At 44.1% G+C, this 21433-nt stretch overlaps 1 protein-coding gene across 8 annotated transcripts in view; it reads right to left on the bottom strand.

Moving 5' to 3' along the window:
* The window catches only part of NAV1 (neuron navigator 1), a 381557-nt gene that overhangs the window by 214432 nt on the left and 145692 nt on the right, over nucleotides 1-21433 (bottom strand). For all 8 annotated transcript variants that reach the window (XM_044000374.1, XM_044000373.1, XM_044000375.1 and 5 more), the window contains exon 3: nucleotides 17764-17867. In XM_044000374.1, the coding sequence (XP_043856309.1) occupies nucleotides 17764-17867 (104 nt within the window). The remainder of the gene's footprint in view (nucleotides 1-17763; nucleotides 17868-21433) is intronic.

The raw sequence follows: 21433 nt of genomic DNA, 5'->3' as shown, positions 1-21433 counted from the left end.
CTCACTTCCTTCCTAGCTATGACCTTAGACAAGCTAATTCACTTTCCTGGGCTTGTAAGAAGAGGGGTTTGAATTACATGATCTCAAAGGTCCTTTCCATACATAACATTTTAGGATCCAATAAGAGCCTAGACCTAAAAGACAGTGGGGGAGAGGAGGGTCTTTTGGGCAAGGGCTCAGTGGGCTAGAAGAGTGATTCACTAGTACACTATTCCTGTCTCACTGAATAATTCCTAGTTATCTAGAAGTATCCCTCCCCTAACCTTTCCCTGCCTTTGTGCCCAAGGTCAGCTGGGTTGGGCAGAATCCTTCCAAGAGGCCAGTCTGGCAAAGGTCTCCATGGAGGGCCAGAGGACTTGGGAGGGTTACTGCCACATAAATTGCCTTCGAGTGAGTGACTCAGAAAAGTCCCCATCTCTCCACACTCCTCTGTCATTTAAAGCCCTTCCTCATCTGGCTCCAGCCGTCCTTTCTGGGTATTCTAAACACGATTCTAAGGTTCTGCCAAACTGGTGCTCTCTCTCTCTCTCTCTCTCTCTCTCTCTCTCTCTCTCTCTCTCTCTCTCTCACACACACACACACACACACACACACACACACACACATGACCTGCCATCTCTCATGCCTTCCCATTGGCTGTCCCCCAGGCCTAGAACACACTCCTTCCTCATTTCTGCTTTGTAGAATCCCTGACTTCATTCTAGGCTCAGTTCGGTCCCCACTTCCAGCAGAGGACCACAGGTGGAAGTGATTTCAGAGGCTGTCTAGTCAACCCTCTTCATTTTACAGATGAAGAAACTGAGGCCCAGGAAAGTGAAATGACTTCATGAAAATCGTAGTGTAGTAAGTGACACTGGTGGGATTTTAACGCAGGTCCTCTGACTCTGTTCATTATGTCATGCTGTACATGAGGTCTCTCTTTACTCTCTCAGATGCTAGTGATCTCCTCTTGGGAAATTACTTTGAATTTATCTGTGTTCATGCTGTCTCTTTCTCTCTCACTCTATTCATCTGTTTGCTACCCCAACCCCCACCGAATTTAAAGCCTTTGAGGCTACACTGCTTCTTCCTCTTTTTAAAAAATTCTCAGTGCTTAGAACAGTGAATGAATGAATGAAAAACATTTATTAAAAGCTAACTATGGGGGCAGCTAGGTGGTGCAGTGGGTAGAGCACCGGCCCTGGATTCAGGAGGACCTGAGTTCAAATCCGACCTCAGAAACTTAACACTTACTAGCTGTGTGACTCTGGGCAAGTCACTTAACCCCAATTGCCTCACCAAAAAAAAAAAAAAAAAGCTAACTATGTACCACATAGATGCTGAAGGCTGGAGACACAAACACTGAAAAGTGAGACAGTGCTTCTCTTCATAGAGCTTACATTTTGATGGAGGGAGACAACATATAGAGGAGAATATTGGCCTGGGAAGAGAGTTTTGGTCTCAGGAATCACAGAGATGATGAATGAAGCCTCAGGGCATTTGACTAAGTAACTCTTCCCAGAAAGAGGTGGTAATTCCAGCAGCAGCAGCAGCAGCAGGGTGGATGGCAAGATGCCCCAGAGGCCAGCTGGATGGAATGTGAACCTCGGCCTGGTCTGAGGCTGGCTAAATAGGAAGGCTTAGGTGAGGTTTGTTCTCATTCACCAACCAGTGTCTGGTATATAAGACGTGCTTCATAAAATGTTTGTTGAATGAATAGTCCTGGTGATTCTAGGGAGACAGAGTCAGCTCTTCCCTTGGGGTGCTGCTGGTCACTGTTCAGTGAAGAGGAGATTTCAGATTCAATACAGGACCCCAGGAGGACCCCCTCAGAAGCCCCTGATCACCAAGCCTGCCAGTCAACCACATAACAAAAAATGCTCAAGTCTGAGGGTCAGGCCTCATTTTCCTCGTTAACATGTCATTCTAACTAGGAGAAATGGCTTAGCCTTTCTGGGCTTCAGTTTCACACTCTATATTCACAGCTTTTTGTAGGAGGAGCAAGGGAGGGAAAGGGAGGAAGGAGGTGAACACCTAATTGGACATTCCCTCTACCACTGTCCTCATTGAAATCCAGATCTCTCTGCTCCTCAGGCTAACAAACAGCCCTGGGGTAAAAAGCCCAGATGTTTTCCACATGTGCTTGCCACATGTTGTCATGGTAACCGTCCCATACACACCAGCTGGGGTGTCTGTCTCACACCAGGCCAGTGATGGGCTTTACACAGCCCCGGTGGATACCACACAGTTCGGACCAGGACCAGCCTAGCTTAGTTGCCATGGTAACCAGCAGCAGGGAGTTGGGACTGGCAATGAGGAGACTGGAGAATATATTCACGTTGAGGGTTCAGTATGCATGTATTCCAGCATGTGTGCATTTCTGTGTGTGTGTGTGTGTGTGTGCATTTGTGTAATATGTGTGGCGTGTAACTGTGTAAGATCATGGGAATTGATGTTGGTTGTAAACCCAGGGCCAAAGTCCAAGACCCGCCTCTATATGGAGGCCAAGGGGAACAGTCCCTGTCCGGATGGGTCCTTCCTACTTCTGATCAGGTTTTCCAGTTTGAATTATTCCACTGGGATCCAAATTCTTGTATTTCTGACTGCTCATTAAATCACAGTGTGGGACACATTCTTGAGGCCTTCTTATCTATCCCCCTGGCTCAGGGGAAAAGAAGCCCAGTTGATCCAACTCCCAGCATCCCCAATACAGGTCACGTAAGGCAGTAAGCCAAGCCGTGGTTTGTCTAGAGGGATGAAAACAGCAGGGTCCAGGCTTGGGGTCCTCAGAATAAATAGAAATGACACTGCTCTCAAAAGAAAGGCACAGGACAGTGGTGAAAAGAGCTCTAGGGCTGGAATCAGACAGAGTACCTGGTTCTGTTATCTTCTAGACAAATCATGTAACCACTCTGGGCCTCAGTTTCCTCATATGTAAAATGAGAAGCTTGGACTAGGTTATCTAGAAGGTCCTTTTTGGCTCTAAATCCAATGATTTTTATTTTCCTTTCCTATCCTGGAAGAAGACAAGAGATGCAAAGAAACTATGGGCTGAATGCAAAAACCTGTTATTCTTTGCCGCTCAAGAGAAAAATTCCCGTTTCCTGTCAACATTTCCTTTTCTTTGCTGGACCCTTCTGTAGCTTATCAGCAGTTTTTGCCAGGTTTTTAAGTGTTAAGCATTAAAGGGAACCGAGGAATGTCAAAGATTCATATTTTAATGAATTTTAATAGGATAATCATTGACAATTACTTGGGGAAAAAAAGACTCTGCAAAATGCTAAAGATATTAATTGAAGTGATGGGTGGGAGTGTTGATGCTGTGATGAGAACTCTGCTTTTGTTGTTGCCTGACTTCACTCTAAGAGGTTTATCACCTCTGCACATCTCTATGGAAACCCAGTCTTCTCGGATGGGGAGGGATGCTTGAGGTCATCTGGTCCAAGCCCCTGCCTCCAAGCATTCTAATGTCTTAGGGGAGAAGTGTATATTCTTTGTGATGGATGGCATCTCTCTACCATCCCTCTGTCATTCATTCACTGTTAAAGAGACTAAGGGGTCAGGAAGTTTCTCCTTCTACCTGACCCCAGTCCTTCATTCTGCCCTCTTATTCATTCTGGAGTGAAGATGGAGAGAGCAGCTGCTCAACCTTTCTTATGATAACACTTCAGAGGTGTGAAGATTAGGCCCACCCTGCCTCCTCTCCCTATCCCACTTGGCCATCTGGGATGAATAACCCCATTCCCATTAACTTTTCTTGTGTCCTGATTCTTTCATTATCTTCAATCAGTGTGGAAAACTCTGCACTCGGGCAGCTCCTCAGCCAGGAAGGTGCTGTGAGGGCACAAATGCAAGGAGAAGAGATGGCAGAAGCTGCCACTTAAAGGAACTGGTTGTCTATTCAGATTGGGTGTAATTCTCAGTACTTAATTTCCACTGCTATTATGTCTGTTTCACCTCCATCTTTCAAATTGCCTCTCCCGGGGATGCTGCTTTGTAAATCCTGCTGGGCAGCCCTATTATAAGGGAAGTTTCTCAATGGGGGATTCTAATCCTCTTATTACAGGGTGTGCCTGGCCCTCTCCCTCCAGTCAGTCCAGATTTGCCCTGAAGAGATGGATACGGTGAATATCAGCAGCCCTTAGGAAGCTGATTTGGCAATGAAGTGACATCAATATCAAGAACATTATGGATCATCAGTGCACATCACCTGTTACAGCCATTTGTATAACACCATAGACACTGATCAACTTCTTTCTAAAAGAGCCCCTTTGTGGCCAGTGAGGACACTCTACCTCCCATCATCATCATCACTCCCCACCTTTTCACTGACGTTTCTTCATGCCTGGAATATTCTCCCTCCTCACCTCCATTTCCAGGTTTCCCTGGCTTCCTTCCGGATGAAGTGATAAGTCTGCCTTCTACAAGAAGCCATTCCTGGTTCTCTCCACCCTTCTCCCCCTTCCCTTTGAGATGATGGTCAATTTACCCTGTCTATATCTTATATGTATATAGTAGTTTGCATGCAGTCTCCCCCATTAAAATAGGTGGGGGGGGCATTATGTTGAGCAGGCACTGTGTTTTTGCCTTTCTTTGTATTCCCAGTGTTTAGCACAGTGCCTGATACACAGTAAGAACTTAACAAATGCTTGCTGACTGTTGACTGACTGACTCCTCAGGGCACCTTCCCCATTTTTCTTTGTTCTTAATCTAAGCGATTTATTCCCAGACCGTAATTGGAATGGAAGAAAAATTAAAAGTACCACATATATTTTAATGCTTCTGAAGAGGGAGGGAGGCCCAGATGAGAAGGTAATTAAAATTGAAGGACCCCTTATTTGCTGACCAGGATGAGTGATGCCAGGGAATTTTGGTAAAGCTTTTGGAGGTAGGGTTCCCAGGGTCTGATGCTATCCTTCCAGAGTCTCACTAAGGAATCGGTGACAGGAGGAAGGTTAGCAAACAGTTCAGGTTCTTCCCTTCTCATTCTGAAAGCTCAGGCTGTCCCAGGGAACACTGGGCAAATGCCCCACAGTTATGTGGGTGGGTGGAGGTATAGTATAACTTAGAGAAAATTTTCCCCAAATCATTCCTATTCCCAATAGGCATTCCCAGTCATCTGACCCTTCTCAGAGGAACGGAATGTGGTGATGCTATTACCACCTCTGAGAGAGCCGAGGGAGGAGTCAGGATCCCCAGAATGGATCCGTGACAATTTGTCTTGGGGTGGAGAGTTGAGGCTCTAAGATGCTTTAGGCCAGGCAACTCTACCATGCACACAGGCCATGATGCTGGAATACTTACTGGAGGAAGGACAGGTAGGAGAGCCTAATCTGGCAGGGGTAGCCCATGAGCTTTGGGGAATATCCTGATCTTTTCACCTTGAGGTGGAAAAGGATCATTTGGAGCTAAAGTGGAAAGCTGTCAGAGGATGAATATAGGGGAAAGAACATTAGATATGGCATCAGAAAACCTAGGTTCAAATTCTTGCCCTGCTGTTTACCGTGGGATTTTGGGTAAGCCTTTGGGCCTCTTTGGGTCCAAGTTCTTTATCTAAAAGGTGAAAGGTTTTACTTGATTAGCTCTAATATCCTTTTACTAGATTGTCTCTAATATCCTTTACAGATCTAAAAACTATGATCCAATGACATTGCTATTACAGTTGTGGCTAAGTGTTATTAGGTAAAGCCTTCATCTTTGGAAAGGGAGGGGAAGGCAAAACACTCTTCCATTGGTCTTTGAAAGATGGTGGATATCAGGTATAGTGGAACATACCTGTGATTACAGCTATGGGAGAGAATGAGGCTGGCAGATCTCTTGAGCTTGGGCTATCAAACTTCAGTGGGCTATGCTGTTGGGGTGTCCTTGATACATCAATATAGTGAGCTCTCAAGGTTAGAGGTGGGGTGGGTGGTAGTCACCAGGTTGCCTAACAAGGGGCAAACCCATAATAGCCAGTAGAAAAACCAGGCCCATGAGTGGCTCCTGTACTTCTAGTTTGGGGGATATGAGGAGAACCAGTCTAAAAAAATATTTTGGAGAAGCACCGCAGAACTGGAAAAGGAAAAATGTCCTGATTTTCAAAAAGCCTTAAAATTATAGGCTGGTGTGTTCACTTAGATTCCTGACAAAATTATTCTATAAATGGATGATTAATGACCATCAAGGAAAGGAAATGGTGCTTAGAAAGAGCCTGCATGGCTTCATTAGGAACAGGTCATGCCAGACTAATCTTATTCCCCCTTTTGATAGGATTACTAGATTGGGAGATCAGAGGGAAGTTTACCTGCATTTTACCATATCATTCAATAAAGTAATTTCATCCTTATTGGATATAATTGGAGATGTGGACTTAATGATGTTACAGTTAAGTGGATTTGGAACTGGTTGAATGGTCAGACCCAAAGAATAATGGGAAGTAATGGGTTAATGGCAACTTTGAAGGAGGTCTCCAGAGGAGTGTCCTAGGGAATCTGTGCTTGGCATTTTTGTCAATGACTGGGCTAAAGGCATGGCTTTCATGCTTATCAAATTCACAGATGGCACAGAGTTGGGAAGGATAGCTAACATAGCAGATGACAAGAATAAGGATTGAAAAAGATCTTGACACGCTAGAACAGTGGTCCAATATAACAAGATGAAATTTAATAGGGATCATAGACTTTAGTATTACATTTGGTTTAAAAAATCCAACTTTATGACTACAATATGGGGATAAATATGTCTTTTTTGTTGTTCAGATGTTTAAGTTGTATATATTACTTTGTGATCCCATTTGGGGTTTTCTTGGCAAAGATACTGGGTTTGCTAATTCCTTCTCCAGCTCATTTTACAGATGGGGGAAAATGAAGCAAACAGGGCTAACTGACTTGCCCAGGGTCACATAACTAGTAAGTGTCTGAGGCCAGACTGAAGCCAGATTTGAACTGACTTCAGGCCTGGTACTCTATCCACTTTATGTTTGTTTTTTTTTTTTGTTTTTTTTTTTTTAGTGAGGCAATTGGGGTTAAGTGATTTGCCCAGGGTCACTCAGCTAATAAGTGTCAAGTGTCTGAGGCCAGATTTGAACTCAGGTACTTCTGACTCCAGGGCCAGTGCTCTATCCACTGCACCACCTAGCTGCCCCCTCCTTTTTTGTTTGACTCTATCCACTTTAACACCTAGCTGCCCTAAGTATGGTTAGACATCCTGAAAAAAGATAAAAAGATCTGGCAAGGGGGAATCGATAGAGGTGGGAGGGGGCTAGTGCAGCACTAACTTAATATGAGTCAATCTTATATTGTAGGCAAGAAAGCTAATACAACTTAAGCTTCATTAAAAGACACATCATAGTGTCCAGGACTTGGAATGTGATAGTCCTATTACACTTTGCTTGGTCAGACCATATTTGGTGATAAACCTCTTTTCTTTTGCCTTTTGGAATATTGTATTCCAATATTTCTTCTATTTTATGGGGTTGTAGCACAGTCTAATGTGACTCTGTCTGTAGTTCCTTTGCACTTATATCTCACTTTGATTGTAGTAATTTTTCTTTGACCTGGAAATTCTATATTTTGGCACTACTATTCATGGTTGTTTTCAATTTGAGGTTTCTTTAAGGAAGTGACTAGTAGATTTACAAAAATTTCACTTTTTTCTCTGCTTCTAATTAGTCTGGGCAATTTTCTTTTATGATTTGTTGAAAAAATTTTTTTTTGGTTTGGTCATGGTTTTCAGCAGGTCTGATAATTCTTAAATTATTTCTCCTCAATCTGTATTCCAGATGGATTGTTTTTAATCATAGATGCCTTACATGTTCTATTTTTTCAGTCTTTTAACTTTGTTATGATATTTCTTGTTGTCTCATGGAAAAATTGAGTTGTGGTTTTTCCTTTCTAGTTTTCAGGGAGTCCACTTCTTGGCTAAGGTTTTCTACTTTTTGTTCTGTTATTTAAAAGTTATTAGAAGTTATTTTAATTTTATTTATTTACATTTCATTTCTAATGCCTTTTAAAAAATTCATTGCTTAAGAATTGGAAATTGAGGGGATGCCCATCAACTGGGAGATGGCTGAACAAGTTATGATATATGAATATAATGGAATACTATTGTACTATAAAAATAATTAGCAGGCAGATTTCAAAAAAACCTGGAAAGACTTACATGAACTGATGCTGAGTGAAGTGAGCAGAACCAGGATAACATTGTACATAGTAATAGCAACATTGTGTGATGATCATCTGTGATAGAATTAGCTCTTCTCAGCAATACAATGATTCAGGACAATTCTGAGACTCATGATGAAAAATGCTCTCCACATTCAGAGAAAAACCTATGGAATCTGAATGCAGATCAAAGCATACTATCCTTCCCCCCCTTTTGTGGTTTTCCTCTTTTGTTCTGATTCTCCTCTCACAACATGACTAATGTGGAAATATGTTTAACATGATTGTGCATGTATAACCTATATCAGACAGCTTGCTGTCTTGGGGGTGGGGGCAGGGGAGGGAGAAAAATTTGGAACTCAAAATCTTATAAAAATGAATGTTGAAAACTATCTTTACATGTCATTGGGAAAAAAATAAAATACTATTAAGTGAGGAAAAAATTAATTGCTTCATTTCCTGCAGGCATTCTTAAAGTCCTTTGTGGTTAAGCCAATCTTTTCTCTGAGGTACTATCTGTACTTGTAGAGTTACCCACATATTCTGGGTTTACCTTCAGGGTTTTCTCTTAATCCATAGTATTGCTTCATTGTATTATTTTCTTCTGCTCATAGGTGTCTTCCTTGATTGGGGCTTTATGCCAGTGCCAGGCTCCAGCCCCTCCCATGCTCTTGGATGGGGTAGGAAGGCCTACTGAGCCCTCAGTTTAGATGACATCTGAATACTACATTATTGGGAAATTATGGATAAGTGCCACTCAGACTAAGGTGGTGAAGGGTCTTTCAGTCATACCATTTGATGACCAGGAGTGTTTAGTCTGGGGAAGAAAAGATTTAGGGAGGGGTACATGATAGTTATCTTCATGTATTTGAAGGGCTGTGATATGGAAGAAGAATTCTTCTTTTTACTCTGGACCTCAGAGGACAGGGTTGGGAACAAGGGTTGGAATTTACAAAGAGGTGAATTTTGGATTGATGTAAAGAAAAACTTCCTGACAATCAGAGGTATCTAAAAAGAAAATGGTTTGTCTTGGGTGATTTCTTCCTCATTAAAGGTCTTCAGGCAAAGGCTTAATGACCATTTGTTGGGTGTGATAAGAGGGGAATTTTTAAAGGTATGAATTAGGTTAGATGGCCTCTGAGGTTATTTCCAACTCTAAAAGTCTGCGTTTTTCTTGGGGTTCATTTTTCCTGAGGGCTCAGTAGGAGCCTGGCAGGTTATTTAATTATTTATGGAGGATTTGATTGTAAACTAACTGCCCAGACTGGGGAATTGATATTGGGGAGTGATTCACTGACTTCCAGATAGGAGAATCAGTTTCAAACTCGTAGAGTTTCCACTAAGAACAGCTTCCAGGAGTAGATACCCTAGGGAGACTGGGATCCACAAGGACAGACTGGAGCTCTATTCTTGGAATCCATAGGGGAGCCCTCTCTTTCAGGCTCTACTGTTTGCCTATTGGCCAGAATACTTTGGTTTCTGTCATACTTGGAGCCAAATCAAATTACAGAGGAAAGACATTTTCTGCGAGGCAAAGCCCCTTCCTGTCTTTGACCAAAGAATGACTAGGGCAAGGAATCACACTTTCTCTTCCTTCCTCCCACCCCCATATAAACATGCCACAGAGGGATACAGTAGGCTCATTGAAGAGACAGGATTTAATGTCCCCCAGTAGAGGGATGAGCTCACTTCCCCACTTGCTTCTGACACACCCACCCGACCCTTCTGTTCTTCTCAGGCAAAGATGCTGATAATCGCTCCCTACATCCAAGTCTGGACCATCCTTCCTCACCTTCTCACCAAACTGCTTTCCAAAGTTCAGGCATAAAGGTCTGGGAAGTCCATCTCTACCATGAAGCCTCTACTTTGCTCAAGAAGAGAGGAAACTCAAACCTGATTTATCCAAGCACCACACCCCATAGTCCCTGACACACCTTTCCCCTGAAACCCAAGTCATACAGCCTAACAGATGCACAAATGGTGAATGGTTAATATCATCTCTGCAGGTGTGGATCAGTATTTATCATTTAGCGGCTGTATTTCCTCTCTGCAGGTGACACTGTGACAGTCCTTTTGTCTTAGACAGGAAGTCCCTGAAGGGTAGGGGCCATACCAGTGTTGGTCCCTAACTTCACTGCCCTACTCAAAGCCATGCAGATTAAAAATCCATTTTGGTATCATCTTTGTTCTTTTGGTTCCCATCCTTAAAATTCTCAATCCTGCTACCTGCTCCACTGAGAAACTTTGGGCCAGATGATTCTTCTTTATGCAGACATCCGATTACCTTGCTCCTCCATTAGAAAATCTTTGATAGATTCCCAATTGCTTACAAAATAAAGGGCAAATTTGTCAGCCTGGCATTTAGGGCCCTCCACAAACTGACTCTAATCTGGCTTCCTAGCCTTATTGCATATAGATACTGGATGATCCAGGTGAACTGAACCAGTTGCTGTTCTCTGAATAAGTACCATGCTCTCCAGCCTCTGGCAGTAGGCCATGCCATGCTCAATATTTGGTATGCCTTTCCCATCTTCCTATTTCTGTCTTTTGAAATCATATAGGTTGAGTTCAAACACTTCTTCCTTCATGAAGCCTTCCATGATTCCCCTTAACCAGAAGCGATTGTTTTCTCTTCCAGAGCATTTTGTCCCTCTCTTTTTCACTTGTGCTCTGCTTTATATCATAATTATTTGTGTATTTCTCCTTTCTTCCCTACTAAATCATAAACTCACTGTGGGCAAGGGTTATGTTTTGTTCATCTTTATATCACTTTTGTCGCCTCTCCTGTGTATTGTAACTGCTCAATAAGTGTTTGTGGAATAAATGAATGAATGATTGAAGGATGGTGGTGATAACAGTGATATGGTTATTCTGGTACATATTTAACCTAAGGGAAATTTCACTGAAGATCTTGGTTTGCAAGCCTAGCTTTCCATCCTGCTGCCCAGCAGAGAGCCATAGGTTTATGATACTTAAGAGCTGGAAAGAAGTCCTGAGATCAATGATCCTTATGCACAGATCTGATTATATAACTTCTCTTATAAACCTTCACTGGCTCCCCAATTCCCACCATTTTACACATTAAAGAAACTGAATTCTAGGAGGAAGAAGTGACTTTCCAAAGGTCACAACATAGTAAATGGTAGAGCTGAGATTTGAACTGAGGTTCCTTCACTAGAGTCAACCACCAGCTCCTCTCCCCCAACTAGATTAAAAGGCAATTGGGGGGGGTGGGCAGCTGGGTGGTGCAGTGAATGGGGACCAGCCCTGGATTCAGGAGGACCTGAGTTCAAATCTGGCCTCAGACTCTTTGTTTTTTGCGGGGCAATGGGGGTTAAGTGACTTGCCCAGGGTCACACAGCTAGTAAGTGTCAAGTGTCTGAGGCTGGATTTGAACTCAGGTTCTCCTGATTCCAGGGCCAGTGCTCTATCTGCCTAGCTGCCCCACTGGCCTCAGACTCTTAACACTTACTAGCTGTGTGACCCAGGGAAAGTCACTTAACCCCAATTGCCTCACCAAAAAAAAAGGCAATTGGGATGGGGGCAACTGGGTGGCCCAGTGGATAAAGCACCAGCCCTGGATTCAGAAGGACCTGAGTTCAAATCTGGCCTCAGATACTTGACACTTACTAGTTGTATTACCCTGGGCAAGTCATTTAACCCTCATTGCCCTGCAAAAAAGCAATTGGGAAATATTGAACAAAATAAATAAAAGTACAATAAAACATAGATAACATTACTTTTTAAAACTAAGTTAATAAGTTGCAGCAAGGATCCTTACATATGGATGAGTAGCCTTGACCTCATTTCTAGTTGTCTGACATCATTGCCCCATATCAGGCTGATGGCAGTAGCCAAGAAATCAAGGGGTCTCAGGGGCCAAGAGAGTCAAGAAGTCCATTTTGTAGACTTGGCATTTAGACATCAGAAAAGTTTGGTCAAAGACAAAGTGCTCGAGTCATGAGGAAGGAGCTGAATCTCTGGGACTCGGCTGGATGCAGGGTCCTGTCCTTTACATCCTTCTCTCCCTGGTGGTGGGTTCAGGCTCCTCTCGAGTCTCCCCTCACAAGGGGCTCTCTCCCCAGGCACCCATCCTCAGGGCACGCAAGGAATGACTGCGGCATGACATGGTTGGAATGGTGAACAGGCAAGAAAGAATAATGGGAATAAACCACCAAAACAGCTTTAGCCCAAGGCCAGACTCAGCGCTGGCACCTCTCAGACTAAATCTATCTAAAGCCACGTGCGAGGGCCAGAGCTTGGAGCCGATTCTGGCTTCTTCCCCCATGACACATGTTATGACAAGAAAAGATCCCTTCATTATGTGTCCCCTGAGCTCTTCTTTCCAAACATGTCACAAAGGAGAAGTAATTAAGGAATATCCATAAACTTTTCTCAGTCCTTTTCCACATGGACACATGCTTCTGGCCACCCTGGGAGGTTAACTCTTAACTCACTGTGTTTTTACTGTTTCCAAACAAGACTGACAGCAGCAGTGTTACAGTGGGAAAACCAACATTTAGAAGGGTCAGGAGACCTGGGTTCTAGTTCAGTTGGTGTCACAAGGCCACCATGTGACCCTGACCTCTCTCTTTCCTCATTTATGAAAAACAAGGTGGTCAGACTGGGATCTCTAAAGTTCCTCCTAACTCTAAAACTTAGGCCTTTCTTAGCGTGTCCACAGCTTGGGGATGCAGGCCAATGCACTCACTTTCCTGTCAGTAGGTGAAACTAGCTTTAGGAGCCCTAACTAGAGGTGCAGCATCATGGTGCATATGTATTAAATGGGGTGCCCCAGAGGCAGATTATTCCAGATGGAGGGCAGATGTGTGGACAAGGGCCAGAAAGAGGACCCATACTTGCCCAATGGGCAGAGAGTAGAAAGAGCAGCTGACCAGTCAACTCTGGCTTCCTCTGATAACACTTATCAAGAGATCCAAACTCCCACAAGTCCCTCCCCCATCAGCTCTTTCTGGCAGCAAAGCCTCCTGGGGGTTTGACAGGACCTTGAAGCAGAGCAATAAAGACCCCATAGCTGACCATTCATAAGATCCCAGTATTAAGAGTTGGAAACTAAATCCTTGGAGGCAACTGGTGCAACCATGGATAGAATGGTGGGCCTGATGTCAGGAAGACTTGAATTCAAATCTGGCCTCTGATACTTACTAGCTGAGCAAGTAGCTTCACCTCTGTTTACCTCAGTCAACTCAACTATAAAATGGTGATGCTACTAACAGCTACATATCAGGGCAGATTGTGAGGATCAAATGAGATAATATCTGCAAAATATTTAGCCCAGCACCTGGCACACAGTAGGTGTTAGATAAATGCTTATTCTCTTCCCTCTACTATACCGCTGGTAGTTTACATTTGTACTGTTTTATGGTTACAAATTATTTTACATATGTCAACTCATTTTGTAATAGTTGCCATTGCTGTTTTATAGTTTAAGAAACAGCTCAGAGACTGATTCTCCTAGGTACATAGTACCCTCTGGGCGGGGTGGGGGGGTGGGGGGGGTGGGTGACTGCAATCACCAGGAGCTAACGCCAGCATGGTTAGTGGCAAACCTATAGAAAGGGGTCAGAGAGGTTCTTCTTCCCTTCCTAGCAGGTAAGATGAGGAGCTAGGCTTCCAGAAGATGTTTGAGTTCCATGAACTTTTTTTTTTTGATTCCTTGCATTTAACACATGTCTTAGTTTGAAAGCTTCGGAGAGCAAATGATACCCTACTTCATGGGCAAATTGAAAGGGAGTGATGGTATGTAGTGAGTACCTATTATGTTTTTAGTTCTACCAGAGATACAAAAGGAATGATGCTTTCTCAAATTTTCTGTTTCTCCTTCCATAAAAGATCAGAGAATGACTCCAGTATCTCTTGCCTTCCTGAGAGTTTTCTAATCTTAGAGTTGGAAGAACCCATTGTTCAATTTCCTGACTAATAGATGAATTGCTCTCTTCAATATTCCTCCCAAGGATTATCCTGCCTCTGCTTGAATACTTCCAGTGATGGGAAATTCACTATTTCATAAGGAAACCCATTTCAGTGGGTTCCAGTTCTATTGGTTAAGAAGTTTATTTTTTGGGAATAGAGTAACAGCCCTGGAGTCTGGAGGACCTGAGTTCAAATCCAGCCTCAGATACTACTTGTGACCCTGGGTAAGCCACTTAATCGGCCTTCCCCTGATTACCTGAAAAAAAAACCATAGGAAGTTTATTTTTCTTTTAATTTGAAATTGGTTTCCCTATAATGTCTTCAATTCACTCTGACTTTCTTGGAATTACACTGCAGGGGAAAGAATGCTAAATTTGGAGTCAGGATCTACAGGTTCAAATTCTGGCTCTGCTTACTTCTACCAGTATTACCTTGGAAAGTAACATCACCTCTCTGGGCCTCAGTTTCCTTATCTGGAAAATGAGGAAGTTGGTCTAGATGTCCCTTCCAGCTTTTTTTTTTTTAAGTGAGGCAATTGGGGGTAAGTGACTTGTCCAGGGTCACACAGCTAGTTAAGTGTTAAGTGTCCGAGGCCGCATTTGAACTCAGGTACTCCTGACTCCAGGGCCGGTGCTCTATCCACTGTACCATCTAGCTGCTCCCCTTCCAGCTTTTAATCTACAATCCTATTATGTCTATGAGGAAGATAGGTGGTGTAGTAGGTAAAGTATTGGAGTTCAGATCTGGCCTCAGACACTTACTAGCCATGTGACCTTGGGCAAGTAATTTAACCTCTAAATCAGTTTCCCCACCTGTGGTTGTTCAGTCATTTCAGTTGTGCCCTACTCTTCGTGACCCCATTTGGGATTTTCTTGGTAAAGATACTGGAGTGGTTTGTCATTTCCCTCTCCAGCTCATTTTACAGATGAGAAATTGGGGCCAACAGGGTTAAATGACTTGCCCAGGGGTCACCCAGCTAGTAAGTATGTGAGGCTGGATTTGAACTCAGGCCCTCCTGATTCCAGGCTTGGTACTCTATCTGCTTTGCCACCTAGATGCCCTTGTCCTCTGTAAAGTGAGGTTAACAACAGAACCTACCTCCCAGGGTTGTTGTGAGGCTCAAATGATGTTACTGCTTTGCAAACTTTAAAGCATTATTTTAATGCTATTATTGTTGTTGTAGTTATTTATTATTATTAAGGACCTTAGAGGAAGTGTTCTTTTACACGACAGCTCTTCAAAATGTCTCTCTCAAGTCCATGTCTTAGTGCTGGGTACCTTTCCAGGACATCATGCCACCTGGGAAGATGATAGGTATGGTGGGGGTGGGGAGGGGAAGAGAAGGGACAATAGCTTCCAGAGGTAAGAATTCCTAAGATGGGGGGCATCCTTGCTGATGTCATTGGAGTGAAGTGTACGTGTGATCAAATTCACCTCCAACAACCAATCTTCGATATCCGCAAGCCCAGGGCGATGATGGGCTCTGCCAGTGGTCACTGGGCAAATGCTCAGGGGCACCCCTGGAGGACCCCAAGTTGGGGGAGCTGGGGCAAGTGAATAAAAATATCCCTGACAAGTGGCCCAGGATGAAATAGGGAGGCTCAGGAGCTTAAAGGGTAGAAGATGTCTGAGAATTCTCGCTTTCCTTCCCCCAAAGACTAATCTCAAGGCTGTTTTTCTGGTGTCCTGAGTGAGCTGAACAGTTTAACCTGTGCCCGGCTTGTTGATTCTCCTGCCTCTTCACTTGGTCAAAGGAGTTCAGCCATTCTCCCAAAAGAAGTCATGGCCAGCCAGGGCACGACTGAAGCCTTTTTTTTTTTGGCAGTGATTTTAAGAGTAAATGACTTTTCACCAGCTCCTTAAATAATGATCATTAACTCTCGTTGATTCGATGGAGATGATGGGGCTTCAAACAATGTGGCAGCCACATAAGGAAGCTATTATGCAAATATAAAAATAGAGTCTTGCATACTTTCCTGGTTACACACTCTAATTTCTGATGGCTTTTGAGTGTGAAGTCAAATTTGGTTTCTGTCTGTCTCCCCCTCCCCCCCCCCAGATCGGTGCCCTCATTCTCCAGCATGTGCGACATCGTTGTTCTGTGGGAGGAGGAGGGTTGCTTTTTTTTAACATCTATTTTTTGGGGCTGCTTTTCATGCAAAGTGAGTGCTGCTCTTATACCTGAAGTATTATCCTGCCAGCGTGTCCACCCACCCACCAGAATGCTTAGAAGGAGCCCCCGGGCTCAGAAGGTTTGGCAGAGAGACCAAGAGATGGTCAGAAAGAGAGGTCAACCCTGATAATGGCTGGGGTGGAGAAGGTGAGGAAATCAATTTTGGGATAACAGGAATTTGATGTCAGGGTGACACGGGGCTGGGGTTTGTTTTCTGTTTCCGGGAACTCGGTTGATCCGAGTAGCAGGTTGGGTTGCAGGCTCAGCCCTTCCCACACTAACCAACCCCCTATGACCTTGAGGTGTGTACAAAGCAAGTTGTCCACTTTCTTGGAGCAAGTCCCCATTTGTGCCAGGCTAGCAGCACAGGAGGCTAGTTTCAAGCAGAGTGCAATTGCATTTCAATACCAGTGCTTTTGGTTATTACCCGTGTTCTCTGTTCTAGGGTCTAGTGACAAGGTATGGATTATTGAGCTTTGGTCTTCTAGACAGGATCTCAGTATTACAAGATGGGAGGTATACTGAGTCAGACAATTGGAGGTATGCCAGAGAGGGGAGAGGATCATGCCCAGATATCACTCAGTTCCTGCCCTCAGACTGCTCTCAGTCTGATGAGGGAGACATGGCCCTTGATTACCTGATAATAAGACAGCTAGGTGGTGCAGGGGATAGAATGCTGGACTTAGAATCAGAAATACCTGAGTTTAAATCTGACCTCACATAATTAACTAGCTGGGTAACCCTGGGCAAGTAACAACTTCTGTTTACCTTAGTTTACCCAACTGTAAAATGGAGATAATGAGTACCTACCCCCTAGGGCTGTTGTGAGGATCAAATGAGATATAATTGTAAAGCACAGGGGGCAGCTGGGTGGCACAGTGGATAAAGCACCAGTCCTGGATTCAGGAGGACTTGAGTTCAAATCCAGCCTCAGACACTTGACACTAGCTGTGTGACCCTGGGCAAGTCACTTAACCCTCATTGCCCCACAAAAAAGTAAAAAAAGTAAAAAAAAAATTGTAAAGCACTCAGCACAGTGCCTGGCATATAGTAGGTGCTATATAAATGTTAGCTATTATTATTAATATGTGCTTATCATATTGGTTTATATGGAAGACTCTTCCTGGTAAAATACCAGGCCTGGTTTGCAAGTCTGAATTTATAAAGGAGGGTGTTTTAACTTTGTGTATGTGTGTCCCAGACCCCTTTGTCAGTCTGGTGAAGCCTACGAACCCCTTCTTGGAAGAATGTTTTTAAATGCATAATATAAAATGGATAAGATTGCAAAGGAACCAATTATATTGAATTAAAGGAACATTTCCCCCATCCTAGTTCATGGGCACTATGAAATCTGTCTCAGGTTAAGTATCCCTGTTAAAAGCCTTGAGCCCCCAAGCCTAAGTCACTGATTGAAATCTCACTCTTTGAAAGCAGGACCTTCTATTAAGTGATTTTCCACCCACTCAGGAAACCTGATCTGTTTCTCAGTGCCTCCCTGCTTCCAGGAGAGTCTTTCCCCAGATATGAACCTACCCAAGCTGGGGAAGTTGTCTTCAGATCCATCAGAAGGACTGGGGTAGTCTTCAAAGGCACAACCATCTTGGGGTAGGGGGTCAGTGTCTTGACAACCTTGCAACCTGAAGGATGAAAAGGGCATGGTCATTCATGGGAAGTGCTTTGAAGCCCATTTCTAGGCAGGTCTGGCCTTAAAGGCAAACCCCTTCCTTCAAAGGAAGATTGAATGGATCTTCTTCTTCATCTTTGCCACTTACTTCACACACACACTTCTCTAAGTATATCCTGATATGTCCCAAGGGGACCCTGTATCCTTCTGGGCAAGCCCAGGTAGGGGCAAGTGAGCTGCTCCAGAGGGCTTTGAGGGGTACAGCCACACCCCCCCCCAGAGCTCTAACTAGGTCACAGACAAAAATTTAGAGCATTCTTTATTATTTGCGATTCTTCAGCAAAGGAACAACTGAGTTTAGCACCTACTTAGCGAGAATTTTTTTTGGACCAGACCTGTGATATCATTCTTGTAGGAGATTCCCTATACCGAGGCTAACTGGCATCTGTTGACAATTTATAGCCTTACAGCATTGGCTCCAGGGGCATGGAGAGCGACTTACTACAAGGCCAGCCAGCCAGTGTCAGAGATGGGACTTGAACCCAGACTCCGAGGCCAGCTTTCAATGAGCAAAAATAGTTACTTAAAACAGAAAGCTCCTAGAGTTTCTTCCCCTCCCCACTAGGCCCCATCCCAGGTGACCATCTCCCAAATCATGCCAGGACCAACACTACCCTACCCCAGACACACAGATTGCTAGCTATGGCTCTGCCTCCCTTGGAGCTCAGTATATTTCCTTTCTCTGCTGAGGAGAGGCACTGGTTTATCTCCCCTAAACCCTTAATGAACTTTGGTTTCCCTTCTCCTCTGTAGAAGTCAGGAAGTCAAATTACTGCACCAGGGTCACATAGCTGGAAAGTCTAGGAGTCAGGACATCTTTGTCAGGCCACCCAGGGTACAATTATTCCTGTCCCCAAAAGAATATAAAAACCTCCTCTTTAAGTGAGATCAGCCACTCTTGGTGGGGATGGAGAGGCTGATGTGACCGGGATACTAGGGACTAAGCAGGGCTAGGCTCAGCCTTGGGGCTGGAGGACTCATGAAGAAGCCACATCTGGGCTGGGTCAGCTGTGGCAGCTAGAGGCAAGGTTGTGGTCCTGAAACACAATTCCAAGTGGGCAAGCAGGCCCCAGGAACAAAGGGGCAGTGGGTTTTTTTATATAGGTAATTACCCTGGGCACTCAGAGCTGCCCACTTGCCCGCCCACTGTCTCCAGCTAAATGGACCCTTTGGCAGCTGGGCAAATGAGTGGGGGTGGGGGTGCTCAAAAGGGGCTGACTGGCTTATTCCAGAGAAGGGAGGGGGAGGTGAACTGAGGAACAAGCTCTTTAGCAGGGTTTCCAGCGCTTGCGCTCTCTCTCTCTCTCTCTCTCTCTCTCTCTCTCTCTCTCTCTCTCTCTCTCTCTCTCTTTCTCTCCCCTCTCCCTCTCTCTCTCCCCTCTCCCTCTCTCCCTCTCTCCCCTTGTTTCCAGCCTTTGTGTTTTCTTCATGACTTTATTAATGCATTTGTTGCCTTAAGTTACCTTAAGTCATTCAGATGCTATTGAATAAGGATGCAGGGTCCAAATCAGGGTGCTGGGTCTGAAGGAGGGATGGGAGAGGGGAGTATTCCCAGAAGAGACCCAGTACTTGCCCTCAGGGAGCTCCCAGTTGGATGGAGCCACTGTTCAGGTATGGGGTTTCATTTTTGTTTTTGTACCCCTGGCAACTAGCACTGTGCCTGGTATACAATTGGTGATTAATAAATGCTTGATGATTGACTGCTTCCTGTCCTTGGAAGTTCCCAATCTGAGAGAGTTAGAACAGGGGAGAGATAGGGCATGAGCACACATATAGAGATAGAAATATAGACAGATATAGACAGATATGGCATATTCCATATATCTATATACCATATAGCTTCATCTATACCATATACCATAGTTAAAAAGAACAAAAAGAAAATATAAATGGATTAAGCTATTTCAAGCAACATGCATAATTGCCAAGGGAAGGAGGTATAGCTGGAGCTGGGTGGAATGAAACATGAAGAGATGAGCTGTGAGTGGGATTCTTTTTTTTTGCAACAAACATTTATTTTATTTTTTCCAGTTACATGTAAAGGTAGTTTTCAACATTGATTTTCTTTTTTCTTTCTTTCTTTCTTTCTTTCTTTCTTTCTTTCTTTCTTTCTTTCTTTCTTTCTTTCTTTCTTTCTTTCTTTCTTTCTATTTTCTGGGCAATGAGGGTTAAGTGACTTGCCCAGGGTCACACAGCTAGTAAGCATCAAGTGTCTGGGTCCAGATTTGAACTCAGGACCTTCTGAATCCAGGGCTGGTGCTTTATCCACTGTGCCACCTAACTGTCCCCATAACATTCATTTTCATAAGATTTAGAGTTACAAATTTTTCTCCCTTCCCTCACCCCTCCACAAGACAGCAATCAATCTGATATAGGTTATGTATGTACAATCCATAAGTGCTTTTTTTTTGGTCTGTGTTCAATTAATATCAGTTCTTTCTCTGGAAGTGGATAGCACGCTTCATTGTGAGTGGAATTTTTGAAGGAAGAAGGTCATTCTAGGCAGGGGAAGTGGTTGTTGTAAAGATCTGGCCAGAGGAGAAGGTTAAAGGACCCTGAGTGGATTTGGCCAGACACAATAGAGAGTCCAAGTAAGGAAGTACTGTAAGAGGAGGGGAGCAGATAGGGGATCTGTCCACTGTGCCCCAGTCTGCTATTCTCCTCTGCCCTCTTCTTTCAGGCCTCTCTCATCCAGGAAATCATCTCAGATAAAGTGCTTTGGATGCTCCTATTTCTTGAAGCCTAAAGAGTCAAGCTATAATGTGTCCTGATAAGGGCTAGTTTCTAGTTGCTCATTTCACGTGGGAAGCATTTAGTTTAGCAGCAGGGTCCCAAGAAAGTTGAAGGAGAACAAGCCAGAATGAAGGCAATTAGAATACACACACACACACACACACCCCTACAACTTCATACTCTATTAAACAAAATTCCACACAAAGGTCCACACAAAAAGAAAATGACCCACAATGTGCTATGCATTTATGCACACATGGCCATGGTTTTGGTGCAAGAGATATCAGAGAACAATCAAAGGGTTTGGTGGGTGCTTGGAAGCCACACTAACAATGGGGAAACTGTTGTGGGTCCAGGAGGTACAGAGGGGCCAGGGATGAGGTCTAAATGAAAGCTAGGTGAGGGCAGGGACTGGGTGGTGCAGGGGAAAGAGTATTTGATTTGTACAATGCTTCTCTTCCAACCCCTGTTCTGTCACTGACTCCCTGTGTGACTGAGCAAGTGATGAGGCCCTGTCCAGGACCTTGGCTCCTAAGCTGTAAATTGAAGGGCTGAGATCAGATGACCACTAAAGTGACTTCCATCTCTCCAGATTCTATGACACCTCCACCCCCAACTGAAGTGAAAGCATGGAGCTCTGAGAGGTGGTACCATCAATTCAGAGAGAAAATGAGCTCTGGCTTCTGCCAGAGGCACTGAGCAGAGCCCCTGTGAAAGGAGGCTAGGGGAGAATGATGGAATCCAGAGCATCTCTTTCCCCAGAAGCTTCATAGCTCAGGATCGTCC

The sequence above is a fragment of the Dromiciops gliroides genome, chromosome 4 (genome assembly GCF_019393635.1).
Source record: "Dromiciops gliroides isolate mDroGli1 chromosome 4, mDroGli1.pri, whole genome shotgun sequence".
Lineage (NCBI taxonomy): Eukaryota > Metazoa > Chordata > Mammalia > Microbiotheria > Microbiotheriidae > Dromiciops > Dromiciops gliroides.
Note: the sequence above shows the minus strand (reverse complement) of the source record. Positions and strands in the feature narration are given on the sequence as shown.